The sequence below is a fragment of the Coloeus monedula genome, assembly GCF_965178545.1.
Source record: "Coloeus monedula genome assembly, chromosome: 2".
NCBI lineage: Eukaryota > Metazoa > Chordata > Aves > Passeriformes > Corvidae > Coloeus > Coloeus monedula.
In genome coordinates, this window is record NC_138782.1 from 66,584,793 (window position 1) to 66,599,445 (window position 14,653).

Sequence of the window (14,653 nt, forward strand, 5' to 3'; positions counted from 1 at the left end):
GGCACCCCCTTTTTTTTCCCTGCCCCTCATTCTTGAGCATCCCTGCCTGGCCCCCAGCAGAAATCAGGTATGGTGGGTGCAACAGTAACGAGACAAAAAGCACAGCAAGCCTCCAGAGCACAATGCCATCTGAGGAAAAGGAGACTTGTCTCAAAGCCTGTAGCTCAAAGAAAAAACTTTTAAGCTACTTTTGTTAGCAAAAGAAGGTGCCTCTCTCTCTGCTCACCACTTATTCTGTCCCCAGGAGTTGTCCCAATTCTTGTACAAACCCATTTGCTGCAGCTGCACAGGGACCAGATCCGGGAAACTATGTAGGTTAAAGGTAACCCAGCAAATATACCAATACACAAATCATTTTTTCAGAATTGGATCACTCCCCCATTAGCTCCCACTTGGCTGTGCTACCCTTAGTATCAACACAGAAGGAGAAAGCCATAAGCAGAGGCAAGGCTGCTCCTCCAAGAAGGCCCTTTGCCAAGATGGAAGGGCTGGTCAAGCAACAGCCTTGGTTGCTCTCTGCTATGTTGAGATCAGTAAAAAGAGGATGCCAGAAAGCCAAACCAGGCACACACCACACCATGCCCAACAGACCTCTGGACAGGAGCACTGAAGTGGTCATGGCAGCTTCTTCCTGCTTATTCTGAAAAGGTGCTTTGGTGATGGGGAATTTTCATAAACATTGGAGCTCCAAGGGCTAGAAGATGGGCAGCTTCCCCTGCTGCAAAAAGGAAACAGTGACTCTGCTTCTCCAACAGCAGCAGAGAGAAAAAAGCATTGTTTTCGCCATAAAAAGGATCTTAATGTTGAGTAAGTTGACTGAACTCCATAAGTGAAGTCACCTGTCAGTGTCTGCTGACAAAAAGAGTTGCAGTGATCTAAAAGTGGCTATGGTTGAGAAGTCAGTGAGCAAAGTAAAGTCAAAAATTCAACAGTTTCTTTATTTAAAAGACCATGAACAAAGATAGCTTAGAGAGGGAGGGGACTTAAAGGACCTGTCTTTGCATTAGCTTTTGCTTTTCTTAAGAAAGTTACTTTGAAAATTACCATTTAAATGTTGAGGTGCTCTGCATTACTGCACCCATCTGTACGGCATCAAACTACCAATCCAATACTGCTTTAAAAAAAAGTAGTTTAAAAAAAGAAAAACACAAAGAAAAAACCCACACTTTCTCTTTTTTATTATTAGGAGAGAAGGCCAAGGTTTTTCTCTTTTAAAAAAAGGCACTAAAAGGGAAGCCAAACCGATGGCTTTAAATGCTAACTTTCATAATGACACCAGAATTATCCAAATGTCACTACATATTTCTCATGGATTCTGTTAATAACAGCTGGAGATGATAGTGTAAGAGATGCTGTGCACAGGCCTGCAAACAGGTTAAAAACTTACCTATTCAGGAACAAATTTACAGCAAAAAGCACACCAATGTGAGTGCAAAAAGGTTTTATTTAATGTATTTCAGAGTAATTGCTAAAAACAAATCTCAACCAACCAACTGCATATCTCATTTCTGTGTTTGCATTCATCGTCCTCAAACAACCTGCAAGCTATTTTGCATGTTGAGCAGTTTAATGGCTTTCCTGAACAGACTTCCCATGAATTGGCATGCAGCACATAAGAAATGTCCAAGTGCAGTGAAGATCTTGTAACATGGATTAAAGTTCTGAAAAGACACCCAGCCATGCTGATAACAGGTGGGGGAAAAAAAAAGGGATCTGTAGTTTCAGTGTTTAGAATAATGGCTGATATTGTCTCATACAACAGACATTTCCTAAGTGAGAATAATGATCAGTCTAGACCCAGAGCAGGTGCCTGCATCATCTTCTATAAAAAATAATATGGCACCACCTTTTTAATACTAGAGAGAAAAGACCAGTAACCATAGGTATAAAGATGACAAGACAGGGAGAGCTTGGCTACATGGGACAGTCACATAGCAGGCATGTACAAGTGCAACTTCTCACAAGCATATCCTTAAAATGAGAATTTGACATGGTCTGATATTTTCCAGTAGCCATACCATTACAGTAGGGTAGTAGGTGTTCAATTACACTCCTAAGAGATAAAATGTGTATTAATTACTACATCTTAAAACTCCTCCATGAGTTTTACATAAAATACTATGTTATTTATGCATTTATTTTTGCCTGAAGAATAGTTTGGATTTTTTCATTTTCACTTCAGCTGAAACTTTTAACATGCAGTCAAAACGCATATGGCTGGAAGGGGAAGAAGCAATTACTTCAGGGAAAATGAAAAAACAAAAAGTAAATCTTGCCCTCTGTCAGCATGATGGAAGAAGGGTCACCAGGAGGACACAAGAGGCTCTGCTCCATCTCCGTGTTCTCTGGACTCAGTGAGTCCATGAGGTCTCACTGCACTTGAGGCAGTAGCTGAACTAGAATAATAAACTGAAGTTACAGTGCTCTTGAATTTAATCCTGTAAGGCAGCCCTTCTGCTTAACACCAAGTGGCCTCGCTCCCTGCAGCAGCACCCAGGAGGCTGTGCCGCCACCTCCTCCCTGCAGATGCAGAGCAGGAGGGTGGTTGGAGCAGCAGGCCAGGAGCTGTCCTCACTCTCCTTGTATTTTCAAGGACAATGACTTCCTGCCAAATCCAGCCAGCCCAAGCCAGATAAGGGAGGTGCTCTGAGACATTCTGTCCTGCTGCCTGCCATTATGCCCACTTGTCCATTCCCTTCTGGGCTGCGAAGGAAAGCTTCCTGGCATGCTGGGTCCTACCCCTGCTATGGCAGGTGGGTAGGGAGCTGCTGGCCTCCCCTCCCCTCTGGTGCCCTGGCACTTCTCCCTGCAGCCACAGTGCTCTGGACCTGCTCCCACCACTCATGCCTGGACAGCTCAGCTCCTACTAGCAGCTTTCACTGTTCTGTAAAACCTAACAGTATGGTTCCTCACATGCATAAAACTGCTCAAATGCATCCATCCATGGGACCAGAGTCATATGCTGTAGTTTTGGATTGCCAAAAAAAAAAAGTTTTGGCAGTACTGCAACACAGAACATCTCTGTAACAACAAAAAACCCTTCTCAGCCTCAGGCAAGCAGAACTGGTACATGCAGCACCTGCTGTGGTCCAGGTGGAAAGAGCAGCATCATCTTTTTAACATATAGTTCACTAAAAGATAAGTGAACATACAGATAAATCTTCTGCTCAAGGAGATTTGACTTTTAAAGATTGTCTGATTGAAACATGTGATTAACACCTTCAAGCCATTTATTTAAAGAAGCATTACTGAAAGCAAAAATCCATGACAGAAATGCACTGTTATGCCAAAACCATAACATAATTTAAACTAAGCTTACCAGTGATTGGCTAGCTGTTAAGCTTACACCTACTGAAACAAAAATAGCCAGTCAAGAAAAATAGTACCAAAAGGCTGAAGTTATTAGCAGTATATTAAGTGTTATACAAGACAAGTTCTCTGTGCCAGAAACTGCTGTCTCACAGGAAAATACTCAGTGTATTAAGACACCCAGAGAGCTGATGTATGGCTCATTTTCATTACAAAGGTTTTCCAGCATAAGGACAACTATCTCTCCTCCCCAAATTCTTAACCACTTCTGCTGCTCTCCTTGGGATTTTGTCTCACATAAATCAACAGGAGGAATCCCACATATCTCAGTGGAATAGCATGAGAGACTTAGAGCATAGCTAACATACATGCTCACATTTCAGATGATCCTAAGAAATACTCCTTGCCCTGACTACTGAGCAGGACAGAAAAAAATTACCACAAACCTCCACATACAAATCACCTCTGCATAATCAGATTGGCAGGAGCAGGGTGGAGTGGAAGAAATCCCTTCCAAACACAGTCTGGAAGCTAGATTAACACTGAAGGCATGCAAGTTTACCATAGGGAACCTAAAGCCACCAGGAATATCCTTACAGCATCTTACCCTGTTCAAAGCCCCAGAGCAAAGGAAAAAAGCTTCATTTCCGTGGGGAGGAGGCAGGATTGGGGAGCCCAGTGTCCAGAGGCATGCAGCAAAAACTGCAGAACATGAAACTATTAGTTCAGATACACTGCAAGCAGACAGGTATCCAGTGTACCCACAGAGGATCCACAGTATTTCATCTCTTACCCACAGAATTCCCTTAGTTAGCTATATAATGCTTTTCAATCTTTTAGACCGAGAGGGAAAAAACTGCCCCTTTCCAAAAGCATGTTCCTGCAAGTATCATTCATCCCTTTCCCTTTAAACATGAAGCACCATTACCAGAAATAGACTATACAATGTCAGCATGGCATATGCCAAAACCATACAGGCAAAAGCCCTGAATGAGGGCAGATACAAAGGCAGGCAATTTCATTTCTGAGCCAGAAACACCTTCCCTGAGGGTGCATGTCTAGCTTATCAGCCTGTGTTTTCTTCAATCCAGCAAACTCTGACTTAGCTCACAATGCCGACTGTTCTCCTTCTCAAAATACTGTACAGCCCACTCCCTACTACCACGTGGTACAAAGCACAGGAGAACTGACCAGGACTGCTGCCAAAAGGAGGTAAGACAGTTGCTGTTTCTCACAGCATGAGCAGATGATGATGAACAGCACCACTAAAAAGTCAGTACCATTAGGCATCTTTTTAGGTGGCTGGTCCTGGAAGGCATCTTCATACTGGAGCAGCTCAGTGATGACAGCTCTGTCATCCGTAAGAGACATGGCAAAACCAGAAGGCTGAGTGGGACCACCTCCTTTCAGTAGCATCTTACACAACATCACCTTAAAACTGTCAGGTATTATGCTACATTTCCACTAGTGTTTAAGCTAGACTTAATTTTAAAACAGTTCACTGGGGTTAAGCAGAATTTTATGCAGTAGATACATAAAGCACCTAAGAACAGAAGAGAACACACATCGGGGAGGCTAAAAGGACAAGACTGTACCTGCAGACATTACGGAAACAAAGCAATTTAAAACTAATTATATCAGATACAGTAAGAAGTCTGTATCTCACCTATCCAGAAAGCCATCTTGTGAAGCTCAAATTTGTAAATTTTATAATCTTTAAGATATGTCTTTAAATCCAAGAGCGAAAAGGTCAATGGCATGGCGCACCAGGAACATCCAGTACACCCCTCAGTGCCCAGCATTCCCAGGTGTAGGCCACGGGAAAGGGAAGTAGAGGAAGACAAATTACATTGCAACTATGTTAATAGCAACTCTTATCAAAACTGCACAGATGTCTACATCAAAAGGCCCATCATGTAACTATTTATGTTCTATAAAGGAGGTAAAATAAGTTTCTTTTTAAAAGCTGATAAGAGACACCCAAAGGTCCCTTTGGGAAAAGCAAATATAAGGTCATTGCATGTTTCTGTCTAACAATCCAACCTTACAAGAATCTTGCAACGTGGAAAAATTGTGACATTACTGGTGTGACACAGACAGTACATTTTAAGATTAAATAAATTCTTTTCTCTGCACAGTCTGTGATACAGCTCTCAAAGAAATCAAGAACATCACAAAACTCCACTTTCTTCCCTGTCTTAAAAAGAGCCTCTTCACACAGAGGCCACACTGTTACCGAAGTCTCACTTCACATGCAGGGGGAAGTGAATGGGTGAAGAGGTTAACCTTGCTTCCTGTCTTACACAGGCTTTGTATCTCCATAAACAGCAGTTCTGGTACTGGAAAGTTTTAAAGAAGCCTGAGGAAAGCCTTGGGGCCCCATTAAATACTTTCACTAACTCTGTTACCAGTAACAAAATTCTTCTTCAATCCTAAATGACTCCACTACTCTTGAGGATGAAAGCACTGGAAAGAACCGAGACTACAGAAACCACTAGCTTGTTTATGTTTCCCAGAGGAAGCACTCACATTGGGAATAATTCTGTGTTTTAAAGACTAAACAGAAAATGGTGATTCATACTCTTTTGCGGAGTTCTGTCCTGCACCACAGAATTACAAGACTGCTAACACAGAAACCTCAGAATCCAGAAAGCAACTCCAATGTGAGATGAGGAAACAGTTCCCAAGATAAACAGCTGTTCAACTTTTCCCATGCAACATTTCAGAAAAAGCAGGTTCAATTTCCCTCCCAGCTCTCATTCTCCAGATTTACACTTATGATAAAAAGAAAACTTTATATAAATATACATACACACACACTAAAAGGTTTGTGAGCAATGAATAGCAAGTGTCTCTCAAGCATCTGAAGGACCTGACCAATTTCCCAAAGCTCCACCCAAAAGGTCCTAATGATGCTTTCTGAGACATTTTTAAATATCTTACACCATGACAGTTACAAAGGGCAGCTAAAATACTGACCTAGAGTGCAGCAGGCAGAAAATCTGCTAAAAACATTGAAACCCCTCAAGTATAAGTACCTGGAAGGTCAATCATAATACTGTGTATTTCAAAAAATATTTTATGGCCTTTTTCAGCTATCCACCATAGCAAATCAACTATCCTGCACACACACCGACACCCTAAACAACAGAGCAAACATTGCACCCCATAAATCTGAAGTAGTGATATATTCAGCCTTTTCTTACAAAACAGAATGCCTCAGGCATACATGTTATTGCCCGAAACAATGTGAGTAAAATGCAATACTGTTATTCAGTTTCAGTAACAGAATTATGAGGTGATGTTTATATATCTGGAAGCTGAGTTAAGATATTTTCATTGTACAGATGAACTGAAATGATGTATTATTTCCTAGAGTCATTTAAAAAATATTTAAGCATCTCCAGGATCTTGACTTGACTATTCTTCACACCCAAGATAAACCTCCATGATGGTTTGTTTTAAAAATAATGTGTGGAAAACTTTTCCTCCTAAAAGCAAAAAATAAATTATGGGTGCTACAAGAAACCTGAATTAATATCAACACATTGGCTCAGCACAGTAAGAACAATTGCAAGGAGGCAACTGCTGGAAAAATAGTGAGCTGAGGAGCACCCAAACACTTGAAGTCTGTTACATGGCTATAATGAGTCTGACCAACAAGAACCGCACCCAACAGAAAAACTTATGAAAAGGTCTCACATATAGGAGATGCCTCCAATAAAGTATCTTTGTGCATAGATCTCTTATCTAGGTTTTCCTCTGTCCTAGCCACCACTGATACCCTCTTTCCACACAGTCCCTCTGTGCTCAGGGTGTTTTTCTTATTTTATCATCTTACTATGTCTTAATAGCCACAGGAATAAAAAATATGAAGTGCACAATTACTGAATATGGGAAAAAACCAGAAGACAGAAAAAGTCCAAATGAGATGCTCATAAATCTGATAGCTTGCAATATGCAAAAGACTGACCAAAGGAATGACCACAGCATGACAGACCAAGGGTCTGTGCAAGGCAACATCCTGCCTCCAACAGCTGCCAAGAGCAAGGATCAGGGAAAAACCATAACAACATGACAAGTACATATAATGCCTTCCCCAGCTAAGCTTTCCAAACTCTAGCTGTTTATAGCTCAGTAGCTATGTATCAGTGATTCCTACTGTGGGAATTGTGAATACTTAAAAGAAAAGCTAAGGTTAGGTCATAGTCAACTATGTGACTGAAGAGCTGTACACCACTTGTTGTATGGTATTATTCATTTTTAAGCATTAAAAATAATTAGAAGGGGGAAAAAGCTGTTGTTGGAGCTGGTAACAAGTAAACAACAACAGCAGTAAACACTCTCATATTTTTTAAATCTTGGGTTTAATGTATAAACCTCCATCTGTATGGATGTAAACTTAGTTATCTAAGCCAATAATCTAAATTAACTTAAAATGTGCTGTGAATTCCTTTATTTCCCTTAGATCTTGACATCATAAGGAAATAGGAGGTGAGCATCAAGTTATACAACTGGCTTCAGGTTCTGTCAAAGTATTAGCAATCTGGAGCTAAAGGGAGCCTCTGCCTACTGGGATGGCCTTTGAATCATGTCCTAGACATTTATCTCGTTTTCTCAAAAGAGTGGTGGTAGTAAGACAAATGTAAATGCAATAAACACAAAAAGCACACAAATCCCAGTGAGAGTATTCTCCCTAATACAAGTGCTTCATCTTTGGTTTCAGAAATTTGGCTCTCAATGGTAACCAAAAAGAAACTGAAAACTAAAATTCGTAATTCCCCTGGATACTCAATGTAAGTATCATTTTTACAGCTCATCTCCACACATATTCTTCAGATTAAGGTCACCACAAGTTGAAGACATAACAATTAATAAAATTAATGTAAGTATTTTGATCAACTTGTTGAAAAGCAGCATTTTTTCAAATAAAGCATGCTTACTTGTTTTCCCTGCTACGACAGTAGTAGGCAGCTACTTGACACAGGATTGTACAAAGCATGGAAAATGCTCAGTAACTTGCTGTGATGAATGTTGAGACACAGAAAACTTGAAACTGAAATAGCCCCTTTTGTCATTCTTTCAAAAAACTGTTTAAACTCTTCCCTTATGATTTCTCATCTCCTTTAACTGCTTGTCCAAAGATATCTAGCATCACACAATAGCACAAGCAAATCAATTCCAGTTTCAAGCTATACATTCAGCTTTCCAGACTACCAGTTTACACCCAAGGCAATTCTTTCTGTGTGATACACAACACTCATTTTGGTAGTTTCTTTCTAAATTAAGCTAAAATTTTAATGGCTATTCATTTTATGAGGTGACATACCCCTGAACTCAAACCTACACAAGGGGCAAGAGAAAACAGAGAGGCTCTCCATTCTTTAAGGTGAGAGGGAAGATGCACAGGCAGAGGGAAATAGGAAGTTGTACCCAGGTTCACGGGCACATAATCACAATAAAAAGCACCAAATGTCACAGTAGAGTCAATATACATAGATGTGCCACTGTACATCCATTACACTGTGCCATCTGTTTTTGGACTTGCTGAATACCAGCATAGATACTGGTCCGTTCAGGAGCCAGTGACACAGAAGGCAACAGAAAAACCTAAAAATGTGGTTGGGAAAATAAGGCAAGAAAACTTAACTACACAGAATAGTCTTTAAGTAGGAGTAACAGTTAAATAAGGACTTATTGCATAAGAGAAATTTATGCTCACATGTTACTCTTATACTTTCACTTCTTGCCTGTTAAACTCCCACGAGACGTAACATCTTACCTACACAAGAAATCTCTTTAAAAAGCTTTGAAGACATTTCTATTTTGTTCGAAAAAATCACTTTTTTCGTTTCCTGCCAACTAAGGCAAAAAGTAAGCCCTTTACCACAAAACAGAGTGGGTAAAGTTGCATTTCGTAAGAAGCAAAAACGGATGGGGAAGGTTTTATTTCAGCTTCACTTGTCACAGGGAGGGGGAAAGACCTGGGAAAACAGGCACTCAGACCATAACTATGTGTAGTGGAAAGATATGATGGCTGAGTGGGTCTCTTCTACAGAGCAATTTCACATATTTTAAAGGATAAATGTGTAAACAACAATAAATTTTGGGGACAGAGATGCAGACAATTTCATGTTCATCTTGGTCTTGCAATTCAGGAGCTGGTTTGCCTGCACATATTTTGGGATTCTCAAGCTAACCCTTCCAAAAATTGCAAGCATAATCACTCAGACACTGAGCACCACCCCTATCAAAAGCTGCCCAGGAAGCACCAAGATTACACTACCCTGACGACCAAAAGCCAGCTTCTGATGGGAAGTCAGACACTGAGATGCTGGCAGGCCAGTAAGGGAACTGTTTGTCCCACTGCTCATGTTCACATGTTCCCCAGCTCTGCCAGCACAGAACTTGGGTTTCTGTTAGCAGAAGCTTAAGAGAAAAAGCATCATCTCCCATTTTTCAGTTAATGCTTTTCACCTTGTTAACATAATAATAACCTTTCCCCTCACATTAAAGAGTGAGATTTTCTATTAAAATTCATGTATTTTCATTTGTAGGTACTTAGTGGACTATATTAAATATTTTATTCCACCAGCATTGAATATAAACATTTTCCCCTTTATAACCAGGACATAAGCAAAAGGGATCCTTCTTCTCAGCCCTGAGTGGAGTCCTTTTCCCCACCCTTCTGACAAGAAGCACAGATTTTCCTCCTGCTGGCAAAAAGTCTAACCCATTTCCCATTCTCTTCCTTAGTAAATAGCAGAGTCTTCTCCCATGAACATCTGATCACAGGCAAAAACAACAAGATTAAAGTAAAGGTGAGGTGAAGAGTCTTTGCTTCAGGAGGATGTTTACTCTACATAAATTTAGATTTTGTAAATACTACTCTTATCTTAAGACTCACAAAACACAATAGTAATAATACAGGGAAAAATACGGTAATGGAAGTACAGAGGTGCACATGATTGGGAACCAGCTAAGGTTGCTCTCAGCTTAATAAATATGAGCCCAAGCTGGCATGAAAAGCAGCATGTTTGAAGCAGCACACAAAAGTGTATGAGAGTCAGAACTTACCAAACTGGGGTGCTTAAATTTAAGGACAGAACAACCTCCCACAAATTCCAAGGTACAAAACATCCCAAACTGGTAGCAACACCAAAGCATGTATCTGATTAAATTATCTGTGTCCCAATACGAGGAAATTAATCTGGTAACTTCTGTGTCAAGTCAAAATTTTTAAAAGTTTAAAAAAACCCAGGGACATGGTTGGAACTGTCTGTACTAAAGGCAATATAATCTGCCTATTATTTTCAGGTATTCATATGACATTTATATGGGTCATCATGCAAAGCATTTACACCGTTCATCTGCAAGATCCTGTGGCACCTGTTGACTACAGGAAGCGTGCTACACTCAGGATGCTAAATGCAAATGAAGTTCTGCTTCTGTCCCTGTCTGCACACACAGACAATGCACAGGAAGGAAAGCTGGGCATGACACCTACTGACAGACTTCAGCTTCTATTAACACATGACCTGAGGGTCTGCATGCACATTCTTGTAAAAATCATCCATGGCTTTGCTTAGAGTGAGAACTTCACACAAGGGCCTGCAATATATATATAAAAAAAAGATGAAAGCTGGGAGGGAAAAGACAGGTGATCCCCCCAAAGCTACATAGCAGCTAAGTGCTAGAACTATGAATTGATTTCAGATGTTTTTGAACCTGGCTAAATGTCCTATGCCCAAACAAGGCATGCTGCCCCTGTGAATTTTTAAAAGAAAATACTCACAAGATGACAGAGAAAAGCAGATTAAATACAATTGTCAAGGACTTTCCTGAAAGCCTCTTGAGGCTTTCCACTTGCTTAGCAGACAGCACTTAGAAAGAACACAAAACATTCTCAATACTAAAGCGTCTTACTCAGACATCTGTCTCAAAGCCTGAGTCTTCTTTAACACAAAATTACTTGTTCCTTAGTACAATCCTTTAGCTACTTTTGCTTTATCCTTCATAATGCCCCCTCTGTTTTAGGTGCTATTATCCACTTCCCCTTCTCAGAATCCCAAACTGCAGCATTCTGCCAACATCAACATAACTGCATTTCTCCAAATGGAAAGCAAGTCACCAGACATCAACACATGACCAAAACTTCCTCCAGTCTTTAGCCACCCTTACATAGAACCTGAATAGCAATAAAGAAGCAGCAACTTTTCCCCACACTACTTCTAAATGTTGTGACAGGCATGTCTCTAGATGTCTGTAATGCACTTAGTTTCCAGTTATTTAGTACTGAGTGGAGAGAGGATGCTATTCTCCTCTTCAACAGAACAGAAAACATCCTTGAGGCAAAGATGTTTTTTAAACCCATTTCCTATCCCCTCCCAAGAGTAAGTGAGCTTTGGTTCTTCTTGTACATCAGAGCTCAGAGATGATTAAAGACCTGCTAAATTAACAAAGACAAGTTATTAGGAAAGCTTTATCACTTATTTCTTAAAAATCACCAATCATTAATTCCAAGTGATAAAAATGATTGATTGAAAAAACATTGCTTTTATTTACAAAGATGATACGGTTTAGCCAGCTTACCCTTTCACAGCTAGTCTTATCCTATGAGATAATACTGCTTAATCTGTGCTTTATTTGAAATCAAATAAACTTCAGGTTTAAACACACATATGTTTCAGATATGCCTTGTTTTCATCAACACTGTCCAGGAACTCAATGCCAGAAGCCCAAATGCAGTGCAATTTGTAACTGAGTGCCCAAGAACAGTTTAATATTACAAATTAGAATTCAAGTCTCCTCTACAACCCAAAAGAAAAAAATGGCCACTCCAGTATCAGGGATACAACAAGGAAAGCACGTTCTGGATACATACTGCAGCATGGGTTTCATTTTTATACATACTTGAAAAGTCATAAAGCCTTGTGAAAAAGGCAGAATAAGGAGTTCTGTATTTTAATGAACATTGAAATAAGCCCTGTAAGCTTACCGAGCAAAATAGCCTTGTCGCCGTTCCTTCTTCTCTTCCTTGGTCTCCATTATTAACAGTCAAATGGGCAAGGTGAGCAGCCAAGTGCGATGCTCTTTTTCCCGTCAGTACCTCATATCCAGGCAGAGTCTCCTGTATATAACAGTTAAAAACAGGAAGTTCATAAATCAACACGTCAACAACACCTACAAAACCCAACAGGTTGTGGAAATACAACTGACCCAGTGACAAAGCAAAGTAAAACTTTAACCAGTGTTTGCTGTGCAATATCCACTTAGCATACAATGAGACAAACCAATAAATGCACTCAGGCCAATTTCTCAGCAGTGGAAAAGACATTTTGCAAAGCCGGTAACCCAAAGAGCAGCATCAAGTTTTAAAACTCTGGAAAGATTAAACTACTTTCAAGTTTATACCAAAAAAATCTTCCAGGCCTCATGTGTTTCCTAGACAGGCAGATCAAGAGAAGCTTTGGAAATACATAATACAAACAGTAAAACCAGTAAGACACACAATGCTCACTTTGAATTTAAATTTTAAATTACTAAAAATACTATAGAATTGTGAGAGATCTGAAAGTTTTAAAACAATGTAAAGGAAAAAAGAGTGATCTACATTCTATACAAGGTTTGACTGTTGTGACCAATATGCAAGTTGAAACCACCATAGAGGGAGAAACAAGATGGACCTCTGGTTCTCCAGATGAAGTGTAATCACCTTGAGATAGGCAGGACAAGGGAAGGTTATCTAGAAGTTGAAAAAAAAAAAAAAAAAAAGGAGACCAGTAACACTGGTTTTCAACATGAAGACCACCATCTCTTGGCAGAATGCTGTACCAAGGCACCTGGAAACCAGGACCTGAGAATTTCTGAACTGCTTTGTAATTACTGTAATTAACAACATCCCACATCAACTGCTGTCCAAGACCCCTGCCAAGATGTTTTATCATTTTCCGCTCCTCAATATACATTTAACCTACCCTGATGGCTTGTACACAAGCACAAAATAAGTTAACTTTAGAGTTTTTTATCAGTATTTCAGAATAAACTCAAACCAGAAGTTACTACTAAACATTTTAGTCTAATGGGCTGTATAACAAAGAAAGGAAAGCCACATAAATTATGATTCATAGCAAAAGAAGAAAAATTCCTCTGGGACCTAATCAGTTCCCATTATTTTCCTCTGCATTAAAAGATCACAAGCTACAAACTGCCAGATGTCAACAAAAGAGATGATGCAGCAAAGACAGACTAATCTACTTGAAAAGGCCAAGAACAAATGACGCTAGATTCTACTAGAAATGCTTGCCACAATTTTCTCTCATTATTGATGGATGATCAGTCCAGAGCATATGAAGCTCATTACTTCAAAATGCACTTTTTCTTACTCATTACTTTTGAATACATCCAGTGCATCAAAAAGAATCAAGTTGCTCTGATTTTCACACATCAGGTAGTCTTATAGTAATGGGTACTCTTTAAATGGCAAATATCTGACATCTTTACCTTTATGAAGAGAATACTATTTTATGTCTGCAAGATAACGCATGATGCAGTCTTCACCTGGTCACAGAAACCTACATGACAGTAGCGTAACAGCAGCACCAGAACAAATTGGCCTGCTCAGATGTTCAGTCTGTATGAAGATACCACAAACTTCCTGAGCATTCTGATGCATCTCTATCTTGCCTGTTGGGGCAAGTTCTTAGATCTTCAGAGGATCAAAACTGGTGGCTTCATGAACACTGCCTTTGAGTTACAGTCTTTCAAAGTGTACAATGACACCCTCCCCAGTGAATTACAAAAACAGTTCAAAGAAAGAGGAACCACTTTTCCCCCTTCACCTCCTTTGCCTTCACTACACTGTGATGCGGCACGAGGGCACTGAGAGGCCAGAGCTGAGTCTCACACTGAGACCAAGAACTATTAAATAACCCCAAAGCATCAATATAGTACTAAGCCCATGACCACAATGAAAGCAGGACCAAAGGGAATGAGAAGAGGGAAAAGTCCCTCACCTCACTGAAACAAGGTCAGCTGGGATGAACAGAGGCAAGACAGATCTGTCCTCACTGCCTAATCCCACACAAGAGTCAGTGATATGCTCTTTCCATTTATTCTCTTCCCCTCCCATCATCTAACATCCCCAGCCAGGGAAGTCACTGGCCTGCTCCAGGCTGGCAGACAAAGGGAGCACTACTACCCAGGGAGCCAGAAGGAGAAACCCCTGCCTGCCCACATCCCTGTCAGGCCCAGTGCTGGAGCAGCCACCCCCTGCTCCAGCAAAAAGGGGCACAAAAAAGGGGAGAGGAGGTTAAGCCTGGACCTAACCACAGATGCTACAGGA

General features: G+C 40.3%; 1 protein-coding gene across 1 annotated transcript in view; it reads right to left on the minus strand.

The window, feature by feature from the left end:
- Nucleotides 1-12,357, minus strand: part of NCOA7 (nuclear receptor coactivator 7) — a gene marked incomplete at both ends in the record, with an annotated part of 59,570 nt that extends 47,213 nt beyond the window's left edge. Inside the window, one exon of the mRNA XM_082276714.1 lies at nt 12,308-12,357. Within this exon, the coding sequence (XP_082132840.1) occupies nt 12,308-12,357 (50 nt within the window). The remainder of the gene's footprint in view (nt 1-12,307) is intronic.
- Between the last annotated feature and the right edge of the window lie 2,296 nt (nt 12,358-14,653).